The sequence below is a fragment of the Sinocyclocheilus grahami genome, unplaced genomic scaffold, assembly GCF_001515645.1.
Source record: "Sinocyclocheilus grahami isolate Dianchi unplaced genomic scaffold, SAMN03320097.WGS_v1.1 scaffold190.1, whole genome shotgun sequence".
NCBI classification, from domain to species: domain Eukaryota; kingdom Metazoa; phylum Chordata; class Actinopteri; order Cypriniformes; family Cyprinidae; genus Sinocyclocheilus; species Sinocyclocheilus grahami.
The window spans coordinates 3,749-25,870 of record NW_015505369.1 but is presented as its reverse complement, the minus strand read 5'-3'; the positions used below and the strand labels follow the sequence as shown (position 1 = coordinate 25,870).

At 35.6% G+C, this 22,122-nt stretch overlaps 2 protein-coding genes across 4 annotated transcripts in view; one reads left to right on the top strand and one right to left on the bottom strand.

Moving 5' to 3' along the window:
• The window catches only part of LOC107594724 (ATP-dependent Clp protease ATP-binding subunit clpX-like, mitochondrial), a 14,266-nt gene extending 3,014 nt beyond the window's left edge, over positions 1-11,252 (bottom strand). The window contains exons 1-13 of one of the 2 annotated variants that reach the window (XM_016284883.1): positions 10,908-11,252; positions 10,129-10,280; positions 9,890-10,007; positions 8,810-8,964; positions 8,537-8,699; positions 7,420-7,461; positions 5,161-5,337; positions 4,453-4,617; positions 4,275-4,363; positions 3,453-3,617; positions 2,938-3,240; positions 1,149-1,241; positions 928-1,034 (exon numbers count right to left, since the gene is read on the bottom strand). In XM_016284883.1, coding sequence (XP_016140369.1) covers positions 928-1,034; positions 1,149-1,241; positions 2,938-3,240; positions 3,453-3,617; positions 4,275-4,363; positions 4,453-4,617; positions 5,161-5,337; positions 7,420-7,461; positions 8,537-8,699; positions 8,810-8,964; positions 9,890-10,007; positions 10,129-10,280; positions 10,908-10,962 — 1,784 coding nt within the window. In that variant the 5' untranslated portion in view covers positions 10,963-11,252. The remainder of the gene's footprint in view (positions 1-927; positions 1,035-1,148; positions 1,242-2,937; positions 3,241-3,452; positions 3,618-4,274; positions 4,364-4,452; positions 4,618-5,160; positions 5,338-7,419; positions 7,462-8,536; positions 8,700-8,809; positions 8,965-9,889; positions 10,008-10,128; positions 10,281-10,907) is intronic. The other variant, XM_016284884.1, reaches the window with a different exon arrangement.
• Positions 11,253-14,947: 3,695 nt separating this feature from the next.
• Positions 14,948-21,011, top strand: LOC107594761 (maspardin-like). 2 transcript variants are annotated; one of them, XM_016284931.1, is made up of 9 exons: positions 14,948-15,046; positions 15,482-15,546; positions 17,102-17,263; positions 17,528-17,608; positions 17,698-17,843; positions 17,925-18,033; positions 18,422-18,529; positions 19,602-19,742; positions 20,318-21,011. In XM_016284931.1, exons 2-9 carry the CDS (start codon positions 15,484-15,486, stop codon positions 20,441-20,443), a joined length of 936 nt encoding a protein of 311 aa, XP_016140417.1. In that variant the 5' UTR covers positions 14,948-15,046; positions 15,482-15,483; the 3' UTR covers positions 20,444-21,011. The 2 variants fall into 2 exon arrangements, with proteins under 2 accessions (XP_016140417.1, XP_016140418.1); XM_016284932.1 differs by having other exon boundaries at positions 14,948-15,071.
• The last annotated feature ends 1,111 nt before the right edge of the window (positions 21,012-22,122 follow it).

Genomic DNA, 22,122 nt, shown 5'->3' with positions numbered 1-22,122 from the left:
CACAGGTGTGCCTTAGGCTGGCCACAATAAAAGGCCACTCTAAAATGTGCAGTTTTACTGTATTGGGGGGTCCGGGGGGGTCCGAAAACCAGTCAGTATCTGGTGTGACCACCATTTGCCTCACGCAGTGCAACACATCTCCTTCTCATAGAGGTGATCAGGTTGAAGAGGAGTGGACCAACATTCCACAGTCCACAATCTACAACCTGATCACCTCTATGAGAAGGAGATGTGTTGCACTGCGTGAGGCAAATGGTGGTCACACCAGATACTGACTGGTTTTCGGACCCCCCGGACCCCCCAATACAGTAAAACTGCACATTTTAGAGTGGCCTTTTATTGTGGCCAGCCTAAGACACACCTGTGCAATAATCATGCTGTCTAATCAGCATCTTGATATGCCACACCTGTGAGGTGGATGGATTATCTCGGCAAAGAAGTGCTCACTAACACAGATTTAGACAGATTTGTGAACAATATTTGAGAGAAATAGGCCTTTTGTGTACATAGAAAAAGTCTTAGATCTTTGAGTTCAGCTCATGAAAAATGGGGGCAAAAACAAGTGTTGCATTTATAATTTTGTTCAGTGTGTATATATATATATAAAATTAATATTATATAGTATTATTATATATATAATTATGTTATTTAAATTATGATTTTTTTTTTGTTAAAATTGTTTAATTGCAATGTGCATTACAGTTCAAATAAATATATAAACAAACACACTTTATGTCTTTGAAGTAAATTCTTCAAATGAATGACAGACCTACTTATATTTTAACTTTTTCTTTTTCCTTAAATTGCCCTCTCTAAGCACATTTGATCAGAAAAAGTCAATAGTTCCACGTGTGCCAAAAGAGACTTTAAACTTGATTGCGGATAGATAAGATGACAAAGTAACAAACAAGGTCATGTAGCTCTCACCGTATGTACTGAGGTGGCGCTTTTCCATCAACCACTTTCTTGTTCACTTCCACGGCCACAATATCTGAATGTGGCACCTCAAACATGGGATCTAGCAGCAGTTTTTCCTGTTGGGAAATAGTGGCAGCTTACGACCTCACAAGAGCACACGTCATTATACCAGCATGCCTTTGAGAAAGTGAAAACTTCACAAAACAAACAACAAAACAGCATTCTCTTACCATTATGGATCTAAGCCCACGGGCTCCGGTTTTACGCTCCAGAGCCAATCTGGCAATCGCTCTCAGGGCATCAGGTGTCACGTTGAGATCACACTAATACAAAACAAAGACACAGCACATCCAGAAACACTTAATGATTCACTTTTAATTTGTCACCTTTTATTATATTATGTATGATAGATATTTACTAAAACCTATCTGCTTAATAATCTAATAGAGACATATACGTAAGGGATACGCATCGCGTCAGGTGGTTCTTGGCCTCCACGTCATGCATTAAAATCGTTTAATGCACAGCTAGCCGTGCATTACTCAGTTTATACCATGGTCATTTGCCAGCATTGACAACTTAAAGCTGTTAATGATGTTTGCAGCGCAATATTTGACCGGAAGGCTAAAAATGACGGTTATTTTCGTCAGTTACGGCTTGTTAGCGCTAGCATTCTGCCCGCTTCAAATCAGACACAGAGATGAAATAGTGTGGGAAGATCACATTTATTTGAATCAATTATCAATCGATCGATCGATCGAGAAAGAGAGAGATGACAGTTGCGTCTGCGCGTCTCTCTCTACAAACAATGAAGCTGTGAGTTTAGTTACTTAATTAAACAGCGATTTTACCTCCTCGTTGCTGAGGAATATTATGCAGATATCCAGTATCTAAGCTATTTTATTAATAAAAGTCGCAGGGCAGCATTGACAACAAGTTTCTGTGCTCCTGAATGTTTCTGCGTGCGCAGCGCGATCTCCAATTTCTCTCATTCTCTCTCGCTCTCACTCTGTGTGTGAGTGATGTGTGTGCATCAATGAAAGCAGCGCATTAAATTAGAACGGTGATTACACTGACGGTGATTACACTGACGGTGATTACACTGACTTGGAACTATCTGTGCATTAAACGGTTTTAATGAATACCTGCCAGCTAATCAGAATCAATTATTCAGACAGACCATGGTATAAAAATGTAATATTAATAATTTATAATAAAAAATGTATAATAATTAATGAATAATTAAAAAAATAAAATAAAATCACAACAATAATCATAAAAGAAAAAACGTTCAAAAGGAGATAATACATTAAAAAATGGCAAATGTGTTTTATCATTTTATTTATATTCATTATTATTTTTAATAAACATTTTATTATGTTGTTTTAGGTTTTTAATTTTAATTAACTTAATAAAATGTGTTCGTGTATTAGTTTTTTTTTTAGTGCACTTCAGTATAGTTCAAAATCTTAAAATCAATTGTTTCTCAATAGATCTTGGACTTTGAACTTGCTTGGTGTGTGGATACCCTCTTGTTTTCTACGATGTGATTTGAATGTATGCACCCAGGAAGTGTTGTTTTAGAATCACTGATATCCTATTACAGTTTTATTATTATTTTGAAATAGTTTTCATTCTATCTTCCATTTTCATAAAAATTTTAGTTAAAGCTGTATTAATTTTGTTGTGTTTTTTTTTTATTAGCTTTTGTTTTTTTAAATGTGTCTATATAGTTTTTTATAAATTTTTATTTCAGTTTTAGTTATATAAGTACTTCTTAAACTAAAAGAAAAGGAGAAATGATGCCTTGGCAACTAGCTGAAAATAAAATAAGCTTAAGGTTTTTTTAATATCTTATTTCAGTTCAACTTTTTTTATTTGAAGTAATGAAAATGCTTTTCTTTATGGTTTTAGTTTTGCTTTTTATTTTAGTTAACGATAACCCTGCACCCAGGAAATACTTAAGACTATATAGATTGGCACAGATCTCTTTTTGCAGTTTGTATATCAGCTACCAACCTTGTCCATGCTGAAGAGAGCCTGATACTGAGGCACAACAGCATTGCGTGGCTCTGTGAGGATCTGCACCAGTGTCTTCTCATCCAGGCTGTGCAGTGGAACCACAACAGGAAGACGGCCCACAAACTCAGGAATCATCCCGAACTCAATGAGGTCTCTGGCCTCCACGTGTTTCAGAAGCCGGTCCTTCTCCTCAATCTCAGCCACCACGTCCACCTCTCTACCCGTGGTGTTAGCGAGGTCAGCCGCTGCCGCCGCCCGTCGACCTTTCCCCATGTTAGACGGTGTTCCGAACCCAAGGTACTACATATGGAATATGAAGGCAACAGCTACATTATATAAACATAATTTTCCATCATGAAAATGTTCCCGCCATTTAGAATTTTCTGAAAAACCTGCTTTTTGAACCTAGATGGTTCATCCGATTTTCACCAAAATTAATTAACCGAGAAGGTCTTGCATCATTGTGTGAATAAAACCTTGTTGTTATGTGTCTACATCCTGGTATTACTCACCTTCTCATTCTTTCTCCTGCTGATGATACGGTCAAGTCCGTTAAACGCTCCAGATGCTACAAACAGGATGTTGGTGGTGTCAACTTGGACAGTTTCACCTCTCAGTTTCCTCGTGTTCTTCTCAGGAACATTAACAATAGTGCCTTCCAGTAGCTTCAGTAAACCCTATCAAAAACAATGAAACACATGACAGTCATCACCACAAAATTGGTTTCAGGTTATTTTTGAAATCCTGCAGTAAAGACTTTGTATTTTTAGGCATGACTCAAATATGTTTTCTGAAGTCACAAATCGTTATTTTGACAAAATTATTTGTAGAAGCTGCATTTTATGGAAGCTTGTTTCTGCCACAGGATACAAAAAATTAAAAATGGAATTGCAACTTTTTGTCACAATGCTGACTTTCTCACAATTTTTGATAGTCTATATATCACAATTCTGATTTTGTTCTTGCAATTAAAAAAAGATGTGAACTCAGAATTCTGAGGGAAAGAAAGTCTGAATTGTGAGATGTAAATTTGCAATTGTGAGAAAAAAAAAAGTCAGAATTGTGTGACAAAAAAATCTGAATTTATTTTTCTTATTCTGTGGTGGAAACAAGTTTTCAGTAGCATTTTGCAGAAATTAGTCAATCACAAGTTAGTGATTAAAGTAGTACAGAAATACAGAAGTGAGATTCCAAGAATAACAAACTGTTTCTGTTAATCTTTAACAGCCTTGTGAGCATTCTTGCGATTTAGAGCAAAGTTCAGCTGAATATCAGTGACATATCTGAAGTGTGTGACCTAATACATTGAATCTGGTTGATTTTTAATGACCAACCTGCTGCACTCCCTCTCCTCCCACGTCCCTTAACTGATGGATCCCAGGAACGCTACCTATCTTGTCTACTTCATCCAAAAACACGATACCTGAAACAATTTCAACATCCCAATCAAAGTTTCATTGAACAAACTCCTGGACAACATGGTCTGTGGTTAAATGTCACAGGAAGTGTTACCTTGTTGAGCTTTCTCGATCACATAGTTGGAGTCCTGCAGTAGCTTTGCGATGACTGACTCTATGTCCTCTCCCACGTACCCTGCCTGAGTGAGGGTGGTGCAGTCACAGATTGCAAAGGGAACATCCAGGCATTTGGCCAATGTTTGGGCCAGAAGCGTTTTCCCTGTAGCACAGATTAGTTAGGTTCCTAGTTGTTCATATCAGCACACTTTGCTCAAGACATAAGTTTAAAAAGTTTAGGGGCATTAAGGTTTTTAAATGAAAGAATTATCAGATCAGTATCACAATACAGTAAAAACAGTAATATTGTTAAATATTATTACGATTAAAAAAAATAACCGTGAAGCTGAATCTTCAGCATCATTACTCCAGTCTTCAGCATCACGCATGCTGATTTGCTGCTCGAGAAATATTTATCATCGATGTTAAAAACAGCTGTGCTGCTTTATCTACTTGTGGAGAAAGTGATACTTTTTTCAGCATTCTTAGATGAATGGAAAATTCAAAAGAACAGCATTTATTTGAAATAGAAATCTTTTGTTACATTCTACATGTCTTTAGCGTCACTTTTGATCAATTTAATGCATCCTTGCTGAATAAAAGTATTAATTTAATTTTTTAATTATTAATTTAATCTTACTGACCCCAAGCTTTTGAACAACTGTCAAATTGTACACAACACTGAAAGTGTGTTTTTCTGTCTCACCTGAGCCGGTGGGGCCCAGCAGCACAATGTTGCTCTTCTCTAGTTTGATGTCGGTGTGTGTGGAGTCCAGCACTTCTCCTCCTCTCTTCTCTGGAGGTGCCTGTTGGTTCAGCTGCTGCTGCATGGAGGCGCCCAGAGCGTTTCCATGAGGACTGATCCCTGCAATCTGCAGCAGCTCTGGACAAATTACACAACAGTAGCAAAAACAAAACAAAAATGCATAAAGTATGACTTTTTGAAGATTAGGGAATTCACAAAAGATTTCTGAATTTCAATGAATCTTCATTATGTATGTAATGATTTAGTGCTTTGAAAATCTCAACTTAAAACAGTTAAACATAAGATCTTTAAAAGGAATGTTCCAGGTTCAAAAGTTTTTGACCTTTTTCGGTGGCACACTGTCGATACCACATACAATAATTTTGATGTCTCACTCATTATGTTTACAGCAATGCACTTACAATCGCAGTCTATAGGGCAAGACATTCAAAAACAGCTTCAATCAAAACATTCAAAGCGCAATTTTTTTGTTAAACCAATTTTTTGATTCAAGCCGTTTTTGACTACCTCAACATAAGCACTTTGAAGTAGAGGTCTGCATTCCCGCGGGAACCGACCAGATTTCTTGCGACGCAGGATAAAATTTCCGAATAAAACGCGTTCAGTTCAAACAACTTGTAAAAATGCATGTAGCATCCTATGACCCCTTTAAGAACAGCATATCTGCGCTTTACTCACTCTTATCGCCCACCGGTACAGCCTGCGCTCAGGACTGTTATGCACGCGCTGCACGCACGGACCAGCGTTTTCCGCATCATGTATTTTATTTGAGGGGTCTGTGCGCGCAGCATGTGCATAACGGTCCTCAGAGCAGGCTAAACGTTGGTAAATATACGGACATCAGACAGAACAGGCATGTTGTCGATGAGTGAAAGAGCAAAATAAGGATTGCAGTGGATGCGCTGTCCTTGAAGGACGTTCAACTCGGTTTTGTTCATATTTTGCTTAGCCTAAAATTTTAAATGACAGATGTCGTATTTTTTTATTCATTTTTCTCTGCGACTCTTTTCTTACTGTGTTAACAGCAAAATGTTAAACGAATTTTGTATTTTGACGATGAATAAAAATAAGAAATGCAATTTTTGTACAACCTACATTTTTATTTTCTCTGCGGCACTTTGTTCCTACCGTGTTGACAGCAAGATATTAAACAAATTTTGTGTCTTGACAAGACGAATAAAATAACATTAAAATAATACAATTTTGTGCAGACTACACTTTAATTTGTTAGCCTATCTTTCAGTAGCGGAAATTTAAATGTGAGATTCTGGAAACAAGACCTAAATTTAGCGGTAACGGTCGGGTCGGGAAGAAAATTATTCTAAGCGGACAGCGGGTGAACAAAGAGTGAATATATCGCGGGAGCGGGTGTGGATTATAACCTCGCGGGAGCGGGAATAAAAAACTGTCCCGTGCAGGCCTCTACTTTGAAGCACTAAAATTACTATTACTATTGAAAACTGAAAATATAAAAAACCCAATTTCTAAATATTTCACAAATAAGTACAAAAAGTAATAGTAAAATAACACTGATAACGAGAGCACCAAAATGTGTACTCTCATCATCAGCGAAGACTAGCTGCACCGACTGGTACGGTCAAATTGCTTAGTGTGCACAGCAGCTCTATTCACAAGCTCTAATGGAATTTCCTGTGACAAGAGCCTCTGAAAGCTGCATATGGCAAAAGCAACACATGACCCAGCAGTTAAATCAGGTCACTAGGAAACTCTCCCTCTCTGCTTAGCTGGTAAAACATGACATCATTGTTTCTGATACATTGCATTGTCACTTTAAATATAATTTAATAATAAATTTGTAATAACTTATGCATTTAGCAGACGCTTTTATCCAAAGCGACTTACAGTGCATTCAGGCTATACATTTTTTACCAGTACGTGTGTTTCCTGGGAATCGAACCCACGGCCTTTTGCGCTGCTAACACAATGCTCTACCACTGAGCCACAGGAACATAATATACGTTAAAACAGGAATATGCGTTAATATAACACTTACAACAATGAAAAAAAGGTTAAAGGAAATGAAGAAAACCGACTACATGTTTTTTTGGCATTTGTACAACACCCAACAAAGATCAAAGCATACTGAAACAACACCGAACAGATTTGTTCAGAAAAATAAATGGTTAAAATGACACATATAGACAATAATGCAGATTACAGGTGTTGACATACACTTACTTGTAAACCTGTATTCATCCTCCCGTCGTCTTAGCTCTAGCTCTACAGGGAAAGATGACGAAATCACTACCAATTCTCACAGTACAAGAAACCTTGACCTATTCAGTAAACTCTGCTGCAAAACTGCAACTGAATTGTACAAATGCCAAATGACAAAAGTTGACAGATTCCATAAAATGTTGCTTTTGGATTATTACTAATGGACAGAGTACATCACAATGGAGGTTATACTGGCTTCTAAAAAGAGTAGATTAGAAGATTTAAGAAGGTACACAATGGAAACCTATCATGGAGGGCTAGCCCTTCAAACACGACACAACCAAAATGATTAAAAAGAACATTTAAAGGAAAGGTTCACCCAAAAGTGAAAAATCATTCACCCTTATGCCATCCAAGATGTAGAGGAGTTTGTTTCTTCATCATAACAGATTTAGAGAAATTTACCTCTGCAGTGAATGGGTGCCGTCAGAATGAGAGTCCAAACAGCTGATAAAAACATCACTATAATCCACAAGTAATCCACACGACTCGAATCCACAGCCCATCAATTAACATCTCCTGAAGTGAAAAGTCTGTAACAAACTCTCATTCTGACGGCACCCATTCACTGCAGAGGATCCATTGGTGAGCAAGTGATGTGATGCTAAATTTCTCCAAATCTGTTCTGATGAAGAAACAAATTCGTCTTTATCTTGGATGGCCTGAGGGTGAGTACATTTTCAGCAGGTGAACTATTCCTTTAAAAGTAGATTATAATATTATTCCCTTGGCAATCATCACTACTAATATTTCTCATATTTAGGTTTAGGGATTTGAACAATCTACTTAAGCTTTGATATGTAAAGGAATAGCACACTTCAATTAACATTTACAATTATTTTAAAAAGCTGGATACAAAAAAACCTGTGTGTTTCACCAAAGGATCACTTCTCCATTTCGTGCTTTCAACTGATGAGTAAAACCTGGCTTTCTGATTAAACCAAGTATAATCTGTATCCTGTGACAGATTAATTTCCTACTGGCTACGAGTCTCTCCATAAGAACTGTTTTGTGAAAACCACCTGTTCCTAACTTCTATGCGTGTTCGACACAAATACACACGCTCTGCAGTACAAACCTCGAGGAGTGAGGGAGGCCTGTTTCTCCACCTCCACCTGCTGCTGCCTGGCGCCTGCCGGCATGTTGTTGTAGATGCGTTTATAATGATTGTACACGGCCACCGACAGAACCTTCTTAGCATGATCCTGACCCACAACATACTTATCAAGATAAGCATAGATCTGCAAGAAAACAAAAACAGAGACATTACACACAAACGTGGGAACCACCAGCTAACCTTGTAGTAGGTTGTTACACTGCTCTAAAATCTCAAAGTTTAATGAATATTTACCTTTTTAGGTGGCGGAGGGGGTTTCTGCTGGAAAGCCAACTTGACAGCTTCGGCTGCAGACTCTGGGTCTTTACTCAAACTCTTCTTAGTGTCCGTTTCTGAAAGCACCACAAAAAAGTGGTGGCATTTTTCACATTTCACAAAGCGAGTTGATGCTGCAAAAGAGAAACAACACCTTACTCAGTTTTTTTTTTTAAATCGCTGAACGATTAATTGAATTAAAACCGTAATCGCGGCATTGCTTATGTTGTTTAATTAAATATATGCGCTACGTGTTTCAGAGTGAAATGCAGCAGCTCATGATCCAGTGTTTGCAGTGTCTTAAAACGGCTCAGTCCACATGATCTCATCTCTGCATCTACTCCGAGTCTGGAATGCTTATAATGTTTATTATTTGGGAACGCAACATGCACAAATCATGATACATTAAAATTTTAATTTCACAGTTGTACTGTAAAATAAAATTATTATTACATTTTTCTTGAATACAATTTATTTTACAGTGAAATACTACAACAGTAATGTTTTATATTTTGTTTAAAATTTTAATCTACTAATTACAAATCTACTATAGAATATATATATGCATATTGCATTCCCTAATAATAATAATAATATTAATAATGTGCAGCCCATCAAACAAGCACCACAAACTGGAAGATTTGAAAGAAAGCCTTGAAACATAATTACTTTTAATTAAAGCAAGAAATTGATAAATACAGTTGCAATTTAAATCACAATCAGAATTTTTAGTTTTAACTAATCAACTTTTAAGCCATGTTACTAATTAAAACACCAGCAGATGAGAAAGCAACTTGTTGTGTATGATTTCTTTTTAGCATTGAACAGTTAGTTCAGTAAACACTCTGGCCTACTTAAACATGCACAAGACCAAAAGAAACCGTAAGTCTTTGGAAACAACAAAAAATGCGTTCACCTTGAGTAATCCAGTAATACACTCAGCAGACAGATAATTATATGAAAAAAAATAATAAAATAAAATAAAATGAAAATATGCAATGATAATCAAATAAAAAAATTAACCAAAAAATAAAATATAAAATGAAACGAAGTACTCACAAACAAATGTTTCTACATGTGTGCAAGGATCTCCACATTTGGGGCACCTCAGCAGACTTCCTCCTTTGCCGGAATTACTAGAGCTGCTTCTTTTTCCACTTCCTTCACCAACAGATTTCTTAAAAGGAAAACCAGTTTAATAAAACAATTTCCAGGAAGAAGGTGAATTACATTGCTGAAGTTATTACTTCCTTCTCAGACCCTTGTTGTCATGTAACGCCACATATCTATAATCTTACCTTTCCACCGTCTCCATCTTTCATCCCATCTTTTGAAGCATAATACACAGAGGTCTCCGAGAACCACCTCACGGGGACGCGGCGTGCCAGACGAACCTCACGAGTCCCCAGGCGGCTCAGTGACAGTAACTGGACTCTAGAGCCAGACATTCCTGTGGCACAAACACAAACACCAGAGCTACAGGAGGAAATGCACTCAGAATAACAATAACCTGATGACATTTATGAAGCCGTATTGTTTGAAGTGCCTTCAAACAGGACATTGGCAACAACAACAACAACAACAAAAAATCACACTTTATTGGAACAGAAATCCAATCCAACAAATAAAATAATGTTTCTAATCAGACTAAGAGTTACAGGAGTCTTGACAAAGAATTACATTTTCATATTATGAATCATGAAAGAGATAATCAAGAGATATTGAAATAATCACCGGGCCAAAGTAACTAATGGCATACATTAAACAACTAAATTAATTCATTAATGAGTCGTAGGTTATTAAAATAATCTGATTATATAAACAATGCGCATGTGTATTGCAATAGATGCACTTGTCAAATGTCCAATGACATTTTTTTACTTTAAAAGCATTAAAATACGTCTTATAAATGAAGGCTGGCTTGTGTATATATATATATATATATATATATATATAAATTGTAAATAATTACGGTTTGTTTATATATTGTTAGCGCACTAGCAGCACTGCTAGCCGAACTGTTAGGTTAAGAAACAAACAAACATTCATATTTATCAAAATATGACTTTCTTCTTACCTTTGTGAGCTGAATTTAGCAGTTTTCTCGCTGCTGAAGCACACGTACACGACATGTTTGAGTGTTTTTTGGCAAACTGAATCGGTTGAATTTGCGGAGCGCTGGAAGGTTAGCGCTAGCTGAGAGCTAACGCACTGAACGCCATTCAATGCAGGCCCGACAATAATAAATGACTTCAAATCGAATCTGTGAATGAATAGGAATCGATTACATTAATAAGCGAAACACGTTATTTTGGGGTCTGAACTAAACACACACTGCTGTCTGAACTAGACGCTGTGATTTACGAGTAGACAACCGATGACACTCTTGAGTCACTGAATCATTCTGACCGAGAATCATCTCAGTCGGTGAATCACTTCGCAAAGATTCAAAGAATCATTCGGTTCAGTGAATCGCCTAGACAATGACTCATTTACATCACTGAATTAATTTGTCTCGACTGACTTATGCTGCTCTTTCCTTGGAGGTTGATAAACGAACATTTCTTCATTTGCATGTGTTTTTTCAATTTGCATGTGTTTTCTTAAGTTGCAGCGCGTTGAGCTCTCTCGGCCACCGTACTTAACAATGAACAGACTGTTACAATGAGCGGAAACAAAAGTCCAACACCGTAACTACAACACAACAGCTGTCTAATACACACTACTTACGTATATCATATCACAACCCACTCCTGAAACTGTACAGAGAAAAGCACAACGTGTGCGTCTGTCACTTGCATCGCTTTCAGGTTCATTGCAGATGAATTACAGACTAAACAACCTGAAAAACATTCAACTTCGCAGTCTAGTACATCTAGATCTAACTAAAACTAACTGACCTTTATTTGACCCTCTAACTCTAGCACTTTCTATTCTATTTTCATTCTACTTTATCTATATTTATCTTCTTTTTTGTTTCATTTTTTATTAAAAAACAACAACAACAACAACAAAAACTAACAAACACTAGCTTTCTATTTTTTCTATTCTATCTACTTGTTTTTCTTTGTGTGTGTGCGTGTGTATATGTGTGTGTGTGTGTGTGTGGTTTATGAGGACACAAATTTGTATAATAACATGTGTGTATGTGTGTGTATATGTGTATATGTGTGTGTGCATGTGTGCGTGTGTATATGTGTGTGTGTGTGCATGTGTATATGTGTATGTGTGTATATGTGTGTGTGTGTGTGTGTGTGTATATGTGTGAGTGTGTGTGTGTATGTGTGTGTGCGTGTATATATGTGTGTGTGTTTATAATATTATAATATATGTATGTATGTATGTATGTGTGTATGTATATATATATATATGTATATATGTATATATGTGTATGTATGTGTTTGTGTGTATATGTATATATATGTGTGTATGTATATGTATTATATATGTATGTATGTATATATATATACACACACCCTTGCTACGTGTACTGTTTTAGGCTAACTGAGACTTGTCATTTGCACTTATATATTGTTGCTCTTTGTTAGTTCTGACTGCTTTTATTGTCCTCATTTGTAAGTCACTTTGGATAAAAGCTTCTGCTAAATGACTAAATAAATAAATAAATAAACTAACTAAGCATATGAATGATTTTTTTTAATGCAGAAATATAATTCAATTTAAAAAAAAGAAATAATGCAGAACAAAGAGCATAGAACATATGGGGGAATACAGAGGGGATAGTTTTTTTTTTTTTTACAAACTACAATTGATCTAAAAACCGTTCTATAATATGAGATGACTTCAGAGCGTTTTTATCAGAGGAGCCTTTTTTGTGTGCATGTGTATATGTGTATGTGTGTATATGTGTGTGTGTGTGCATGTGTATATGTGTGTGTGTGTGAGTGTGTGTGTGTGCGTATATATGTGTGTGTGTTTATAATATTATAATATATGTATGTATGTATGTGTGCATGTATATATATATATGTATATATGTATATATGTGTATGTATGTGTTTGTGTGTATATGTATATATGTGTGTGTATGTATATGTATTATATATGTATGTATGTATATATATATATACACACCTTGCTACGTGTACTGTTTTAGGCTAACTGAGACTTGTCATTTGCACTTATATATTGTTGCTCTTTGTTCGTTTTGACTGCTTTTATTGTCCTCATTTGTAAGTCGCTTTGGATAAAAGCTTCTGCTAAATGACTAAATAAATTATATATATATATATGTATATATGTATATATGTGTATGTATGTGTTTGTGTGTATATGTATATATATGTGTGTATGTATATGTATTATATATGTATGTATGTATATATATATACACACACCCTTGCTACGTGTACTGTTTTAGGCTAACTGAGACTTGTCATTTGCACTTATATATTGTTGCTCTTTGCTAGTTCTGACTGCTTTTATTGTCCTCATTTGTAAGTCACTTTGGATAAAAGCTTCTGCTAAATGACTAAATAAATAAATAAATAAACTAACTAAGCATATGAATGATTTTTTTTAATGCAGAAATATAATTCAATTTAAAAGAAAGAAATAATGCAGAACAAAGAGCATAGAACATATGGGGGAATACAGAGGGGATAGTTTTTTTTTTTTTTACAAACTACAATTGATCTAAAAACCGTTCTATAATATGAGATGACTTCAGAGCGTTTTTATCAGAGGAGCCTTTTTGAAGTGATGCTAATAATTGTGGATCAGAAGTCAATATTTTGGTTAAGGTATCTATAGCTTTGTGGATATATTTATCCATCATACAAATAAAGTTTAAGACATCATCTAACTCATTGTCAGAAATATCAGAATGGAAAAGAACCTTACTGATGGAAATACTACAGAGCTGGTGGAACACAAGAAATAGGGAAGCTGATACTTGAAGCCAGAATTGTTCATATGAATGATTTTATTAAACAAAAATAGGTGCAAAACAAACCCTATTTATAACCCTAACAAATTTCCGGATAAACATGGACAAACATGCCTAATATAAAATAATATATATAAAATATTTAAATATATAATATCACATGTGTGTATGTATATGTATTATATATGTATGTATGTATATATATATATACACACCTTGCTACGTGTACTGTTTTAGGCTAACTGAGACTTGTCATTTGCACTTATATATTGTTGCTCTTTGTTCGTTTTGACTGCTTTTATTGTCCTCATTTGTAAGTCGCTTTGGATAAAAGCTTCTGCTAAATGACTAAATAAATAAATAAACTAACTAAGCATATGAATGATTTTTTTTTAATGCAGAAATATAATTCAATTCAAAAGAAACAAATAATGCAGAACAAAGAGCATAGAACATATGGGGGAATACAGAGGGGATAGTTTTTTTTTTTTTTACAAACTACAATTGATCTAAAAACCGTTCTATAATATGAGATGACTTCAGAGCGTTTTTATCAGAGGAGCCTTTTTGAAGTGATGCTAATAATTGTGGATCAGAAGTCAATATTTTGGTTAAGGTATCTATAGCTTTGTGGATATATTTATCCATCATACAAATAAAGTTTAAGACATCATCTAACTCATTGTCAGAAATATCAGAATGGAAAAGAACCTTACTGATGGAAATACTACAGAGCTGGTGGAACACAAGAAATAGGGAAGCTGATACTTGAAGCCAGAATTGTTCATATGAATGATTTTATTAAACAAAAATAGGTGCAAAACAAACCCTATTTATAACCCTAACAAATTTCCGGATAAACATGGACAAACATGCCTAATATAAAATAATATATATAAAATATTTAAATATATAATATCACATTGCATACTAAATTACATTGGATATTATGTAACATTGAATATTAGATTTGAATAGTTGTGAATATTTATTTATTTAAAAAAAATAATCAGTTTCTAATAGAGTCTAAAAGCGAATTGTGACCGAGACTATCATTGTGTCATTCATTTCCGTTTTTGTTCAACAGAAAGAAAGAAAGTCATGCGGTTTGGAACAACTTTTTTTTTTTTTTCAGGGTAACTGTTCCTTTAATAGCTCCCAGTTGCGCTGACCGCGCATGCGCACAGTTCGCGGGTCCTGATTGGCTGGTGTGATCGTGTGCGGTCATGGCTGCGGAAGCTGCTGTCATGTGATGCAGCGAAAGGCTACAATGTTTTTTCAAATCTGTGGATGAAAGTCAGAAAAAGGTGATTTATTTCGCAATTCAGCACGGTAATGTTTACTCATCTATCGCTCGAAATGGTCCCCTGATTTACATCGTTGTGAAGCGTATACAAACGGCAGTTTTATACAGATGGATGTTGTGTTTTTGAGCATTTAGAACAATCTATCTCATGTCCGCTTTTTTACTTATTTAAACGATTATTTCAAATATAATTTTGATATAATTTATTTGATATTATTTGATGTAGTTGCAGGAACTGTGTATGCACATATACAAGATCATATAGCACACTGTATTTCTCAGGTTTTGCTATGGTGAAAAACATGAAGGGGGTGTAAAATCAACGACACAGAAACCTATCTTTTCTTGTCATCTAAACTGCAAGCCTTGAGACGATCGTGTCAGTTATTCTGTGAAGCATACACGTGTTTAACCTGACATTTCATCTGCATTTCAGCAATGGAGGAGATAAGAGTATCTCCTGACTATAACTGGTTCAGAAGCACCGTACCTCTGAAAAGAGTAAGTTCATCTATCTATCTATCTATCTATCTATCTATCTATCTATCTATCTATCTATCTATCTATCTATCTATCTGTTGTTCTACTGTTCTATCTGTCTGTCATTCTGTCGTTTCATCCATCCATCCATTGTTCTCTATCTATCTATCTATCTATCTATCTATCTATCTATCTATCTATCTATCTATCTATCTATCTATCTATCTATCTATCTGTTGTTCTACTGTTCTATCTGTCTGTCATTCTGTCGTTTCATCCATCCATCCATTGTTCTCTATCTATCTATCTATCTATCTGTCTATCCGTCTATCCGTCTATCTGTCAGTCTCTATCTATCTATCCATCTATCCATCTATCTATCTGTCTTTCTATCTATCCGTCTATCCATCCATCCATCTATCTGTCTATCCATCTGTCTATCCATCCGTCTATCCATCCATCTATCTATCTGTCTATCTATCCGTCTATCCATCCATCTATCTATCCGTCTATCTATCCGTCTATCCATCCGTCTATCTATCCATCTATCTATCCGTCTATCCATCTGTCTATCCATCTGTCTATCCATCCGTCTATCCATCCGTCTATCCATCCGTCTATCCATCCGTCTATCTATCCGTCTATCCATCTGTCTATCCATCTATCTATCCATCTATCTGTCTGTCTATCTATCTATCTATCTATCTATCTATCTATCTATCTATCTATCTATCTATCTATCTATCTATCTATCTATCTATCTATCTATCTATCTATCTATCTATCTATCTATCTATCTATCTATCTATCTATCTATCTATCTATCTATCTATCTATCTATCTATCTATCTATCTATCTATCTATCTATCTATCTATCTATCTATCTATCTATCTATCTATCTATCTATCTATCTATCTATCTATCTATCTATCTATCTATCTATCTATCTATCTATCTATCTATCTATCTATCTATCTATCTATCTATCTATCCATCTATCTGTCTGTCTATCCATCCATCTATCAGTCTATCTATCATCTATCTATCCGTCCATCCATCCATCCATCCGTCCGTCCGTTTGTCCATCTATCTGTCTATCTACAGTGGTGTGAATAGGTTTTTGCCCCCTTCAAAGCGTGGCACAACCAGTTTTTAGATTTAGGGGGCAATTACTTTTTCACGTAGGGCCAGGCAGGTTTGGACAGCTTTTTTTCCCTTAATAAAAAAAATCATCATTTAAAAACTGCATTTTTCATTTACTTGCATTATCTTTGTGTAATATTAAAATTTGTGTGATGATCTGAATCTTTTAACTGTGACAAATATGCAAAAAAAAAAAAAACTGGAAGGGGGCAAAAACCTTTTCACACCACTGTATCTATCTATCTATCTATCTATCTATCTCAAGTTGAATTGTGGTGCATTGAAAACAGAATTCATAATTGTCATGTAAAAAAGTAGAGTTAAAGTGAAATGCAATAGAACTGCCGTAAATGCAAATTAGAATAATAATTGTATTCTATGATGCTGATGTAGCACATTTGTGAGTCTTCTTGCCTGTGTACCTTCTCTAGATAATCGTGGATGATGATGACAGTAAAGTCTGGTCGTTGTATGATGCTGGGCCGAAAAGCATCAGGTGCCCCATCATCTTCCTCCCGCCTGTGAGCGGCACGGCGGAGGTTTTCTTCCAGCAGGTGCTGGCTCTCTCCGGATGGGGCTACCGCGTCATCTCCGTATGTTTTCACACATCAGCTACAGATAGACCTGCTGCACTGCAATAGATATCTGTTAAAGGGGTCATCGGATGCTAAATTTCACTTTTGTTGTTGTTTGAACTGAAATGTGTGTTGGAAGTGTGTGTACACATCCATCCTATAATGATAAAAATCCACCCAGTGTTTTTTTTTTTTTAAATCCCCATTTTGCATAACTAACATGTCCTCTTGTGACATTATTGCTTTATTCCGTGATATGCGACTTGATATTTCCGTATCCAGCTCCAGTATCCTGTCTATTGGGACCTGCTGGAATTTTGTGATGGATTTAGGAAGCTTTTAGACCACTTACAACTGGACAAGGTATGGTGTATTGATTGTTTTATGTATGACAGACGAGAAAGCAATTTCTTTCACAACCTGTTTTTCATTCTCTCTCGCTCTCTGTGCAGGTGCACTTGTTTGGCGCCTCTCTGGGAGGATTCCTGGCTCAGAAATTTGCTGAAGTCACACATAAATCTCCCAGAGTTCATTCTCTGATCTTGTGCAACTCATTTAGCGACACATCAATCTTCAACCAGACATGGACAGCAAACAGGTAGAGACTTATACTGGATACTTATGCAGTGCTAATATCTCCATCATTGTGGATTTGTCTCATGTATAGTTTCTTTTCTAGTTTCTGGTTGATGCCTGCTTTCATGCTCAAAAGGATTGTGCTTGGTAACTTTGCCAAAGGACTGATGGACCCAAAAATGGCAGATGCAATTGACTTTATGGTTGACCGAGTGAGTAATTCTACTATATACTGACTGTTTACAGTATTGATGATATTATTAGTGCAATTAAGTGTGATTTTACAACTTGAGCCACCTCTAGTAAAGTCACAGTAAAATGATTGCAAATCAAAAGACTAAAACCATTTAAGTCGATTTGTTGCCTTTTAATATGAACATGAAAAATTACCCGGATTTTGTGAAATGTGTAAACATGCTAACTTTCATTGTACTGAAATAGTTAAGTGAAAAGTCAAAACTGCACATAAATCAGACCAGATTCAGTGCTTATTCTGGATTGATGTAGTTAGTAATAGATCTCATACTGATGCGTGAAGGTAATTTGTCTCACTCTTTGCTCATTTATCAACAAAGCGCACTCTGTTTGTTTGTGCTTCAGCTGGAAAGCCTGAACCAGAGTGAACTGGCCTCTCGACTCACGCTGAACTGCCAAAACTCCTACGTGGAACCTCACAAGATAAAGGATGTTGCCGTCACCATAATGGATGTAGGTCTGCTTTGTATACTATCGGTCGAATGTTTGTTTGTTTTTATTGTTTTGAAAGAAGTCTCTTATGCTCACCAAGCCTGCATTTATTTGAAGAAAAAAAACAGACAGTAAAAATAGTAATATCGTAATAAATACTGTTTTTTTTTTTCATTTATTTGAATATATATTTAAATGTAATTTATTCCGCACATAAATCAGACCAGATTCAGTGCTTATTCTGGATTGATGTAGTTAGTAATAGATCTCATACTGATGCGTGAAGGTAATTTGTCTCACTCTTTGCTCATTTATCAACAAAGCGCACTCTGTTTGTTTGTGCTTCAGCTGGAAAGCCTGAACCAGAGTGAACTGGCCTCTCGACTCACGCTGAACTGCCAAAACTCCTACGTGGAACCTCACAAGATAAAGGATGTTGCCGTCACCATAATGGATGTAGGTCTGCTTTGTATACTATCGGTCGAATGTTTGTTTGTTTTTATTGTTTTGAAAGAAGTCTCTTATGCTCACCAAGCCTGCATTTATTTGAAGAAAAAAAACAGACAGTAAAAATAGTAATATCGTAATAAATACTGTTTTTTTTCATTTATTTGAATATATATTTAAATGTAATTTATTCAGCTAAATTTTCAGCATTATTGCTCCAGTCTTCAGTGTCACATGATCCTTCACAAATCATTCTAATATGCTCAATTATTACTTATTACAGGTGCTCAATTATTATTAATGGTATATATTATAAATACATTTTGAAAACCTTTTTTGCCACTTTGTGAAACTAGTAGTACATTTTTTCCCCCCAGGATTCTTTGATGAATATAAAGTTCAGTGAACAGGATTTATTTGAAATGGAAATCTTTTGTAACATTATAAATGTATTTACTGTCACCTTTGATCAATTTAATGCACCCTTACTGTAAAAAATAAAGTTTCTTGTGCATCACAATTTCCACAAAAATATTAAGCAGCAAAAACGGTTTTCAACTGATAATAATAATAGTAAGAAGAAATGTTTCTTGAGCAGCATAATAAGATTTAGAAGTTTAACATTTTGCCCTTCTTTGTCACTCAGGTTTTTGATCAGAGTGCCCTGTCACATGAGGCAAAGGAAGAAATGTATAAGCTGTACCCCAACGCTAGAAGAGCTCACCTCAAAACAGGTGGAAACTTCCCGTATCTGTGCAGAAGTGCGGAAGTTAACCTGTACATACAAGTGAGTCCACAGTTTCAACCAAAAATTACAATTCTGTCATTATTTACTCACCCTCATGTTGTTCCAACCCCAAATGACTGACTTTTTTTCTGTGGGGCATGTATGAAGAAAATCTGAAGACTGTTTTCCATGCTCGCTCTCCTGCGATTATAGTAATCCGAAGATTTCAAGCTAAAAAAAAAAAAAAGCAGCAAAAACCCTGTAAAAGTAGTCAGATTGTGTCCGAATCTTATCCATACGATAGCTTTGTGTGAGGAACAGAGTCATGTTGGTATTTGCTAAAAATCTTCAAGTCAGTTCTTGAACAAATTGTTCATTTGATCTAATTCAGAAAACTGGTCTGAATGATTCATTCTGGAATTCACAAACTCACGACTCAGTGATCTGATTGCAGCAGTTAATGACTTTCTGGAGGAAGATTATCAGTGAATAATGACAGTCTGTTTTAAAGACACAAGGACCAATTTTATGATACTTAAGCTTGACTTTTTCAGTGAATAGAGATTAAAAACAATGCAATCATGTTGTGATTTCGGGGGCTTAATTTGCACTGTTACTCTGGTTTTATTCCGTAGATACACCTGCGTCAGTTTCATGGGACACGGCACGCCGCTATCAGTCCAGAGATGGTCAGCGCAGAAGAGCTGGAAGTGCAGAAGACAAATCTGAGCAACGACAGCGAGAGTGACGACGAATCGTAGAGAGCCCAGCAGGCTTCACACAAACATCCTCTGAACGCTTACTAAATGAATCGGGACCTGAATTTAACCCGTTTCAGCTACACAACATTCAGAGGTCATGTTTCGGTATTCTGTTTTTCTATGACAGACAGTCAGTCAGTCAAATGTGAATGGACTTTAAAGAGCCTATTTTTACTTTACAGAAAATAAACAATATTTTGATAAGTATAATGACTGTAAATAAGTGAAATTGAGTACATGGTTAGAGTTTTCATAGAATGACATATTTTGACCCGGTTGCCTTACACAATATAAAACGCACGTCTTTGTTCAATTTAGCACTTTTTGCTCCTTGAACTTCATTTTCTGCCTTTTGTACATTGGTGTTATTTTTTGTTACATTTGTTTGTATGAATGTCGTCAACGTCATTATGTCTGTTGCTTGTTGGAGTCATGCACTGATATAAAATGAAACTTGTTTCAACATCAGATTGTGTAAAACCTCAACTTTTCCAAATGACATATCAGGAGTCCTTGATTTGGAAACAAATCGAAAAGTGTAATTATTTACCTAAATAAAGCTGTGTAACCGCAAAAGACAGGTATTGATCTTTATTATAGATTTACAACTATTTTAATTACACGTTTTGCATTTGCTAAAAGTATTATCATACAATTAAAACACTGCTATGCCTACACAATATAACTTATTAAAGTGTTTACATAAGAATCCGATTAATGAATTGGGCATTACAAATTTATGGCATGCAAATAAATTCAACATTTATTTTATTATACCATGGTATCCAAAAACATTTTAAGTATCATCTACATACCATAGTATATGAATATAGTAATCATTCAATACCGTGGTATTATGATTACAACAGTATTGTGACGTTTTTCTGAGTGAAACATCTTATGGGATCAGAATAGAGGTGGATGTGAAAGCCACTGGCTTAAAGGAATAGCTCACCCAAAAATGACAATTTGCGGCAAATGTACTCATCCTCAGGCTATCCAAGATGTAGAGGAGTTTATTTCTTCAACAGAAAAGACTTGTAGAAATTTAGCATTTCATCACTTGTTCACCAATGGATCCTCTGCAGTGAATGGGTGCCGTCAGAATGAGAGTCCAAACAGCTGATAAAAACATCACAATAATCCACATCACTTCAGTCCATCAATTAACATCTTGTGAAGTGAAAAGCTGTGTTTGTAAGAAACAAATGCATCAAGAAGTTTTAACTTCAATCCATCGCTTCTGAATTAGGAAAGAAATATGCTCAGCACAGACCAAGCACCAATTACAAGTGAAAACAGTCCAAAACAATTAAAAACAAATATTACAGAAAGATTAAACAAAGATTATTGGACAAATTATTGGAAGGAAGCCTTGTGGCAACAAAAATACAGAGACGCAGAACTTCCTGTTGTAATATTTAGTTTGAGACAGTTTGTGTTGCTTGGACACAGTTTGCAAAATCATTCCCAAAGAAAACAGCTGCATGTTCCTCAGAGACAGCTGGTGTTGATTGTTTTGCTTGTGTCATTCTTTCACTTCATTTAAAACCGACAATTGTGATGCGCTTGACTAGCATTTGGGTTTGTGTACACTATAACATTTGGTCTGGTTAGATATTCACTGGTGTCTGCAAATTTGCAGAAATATTTTATACGTCAATATTAACCTGTTTCAG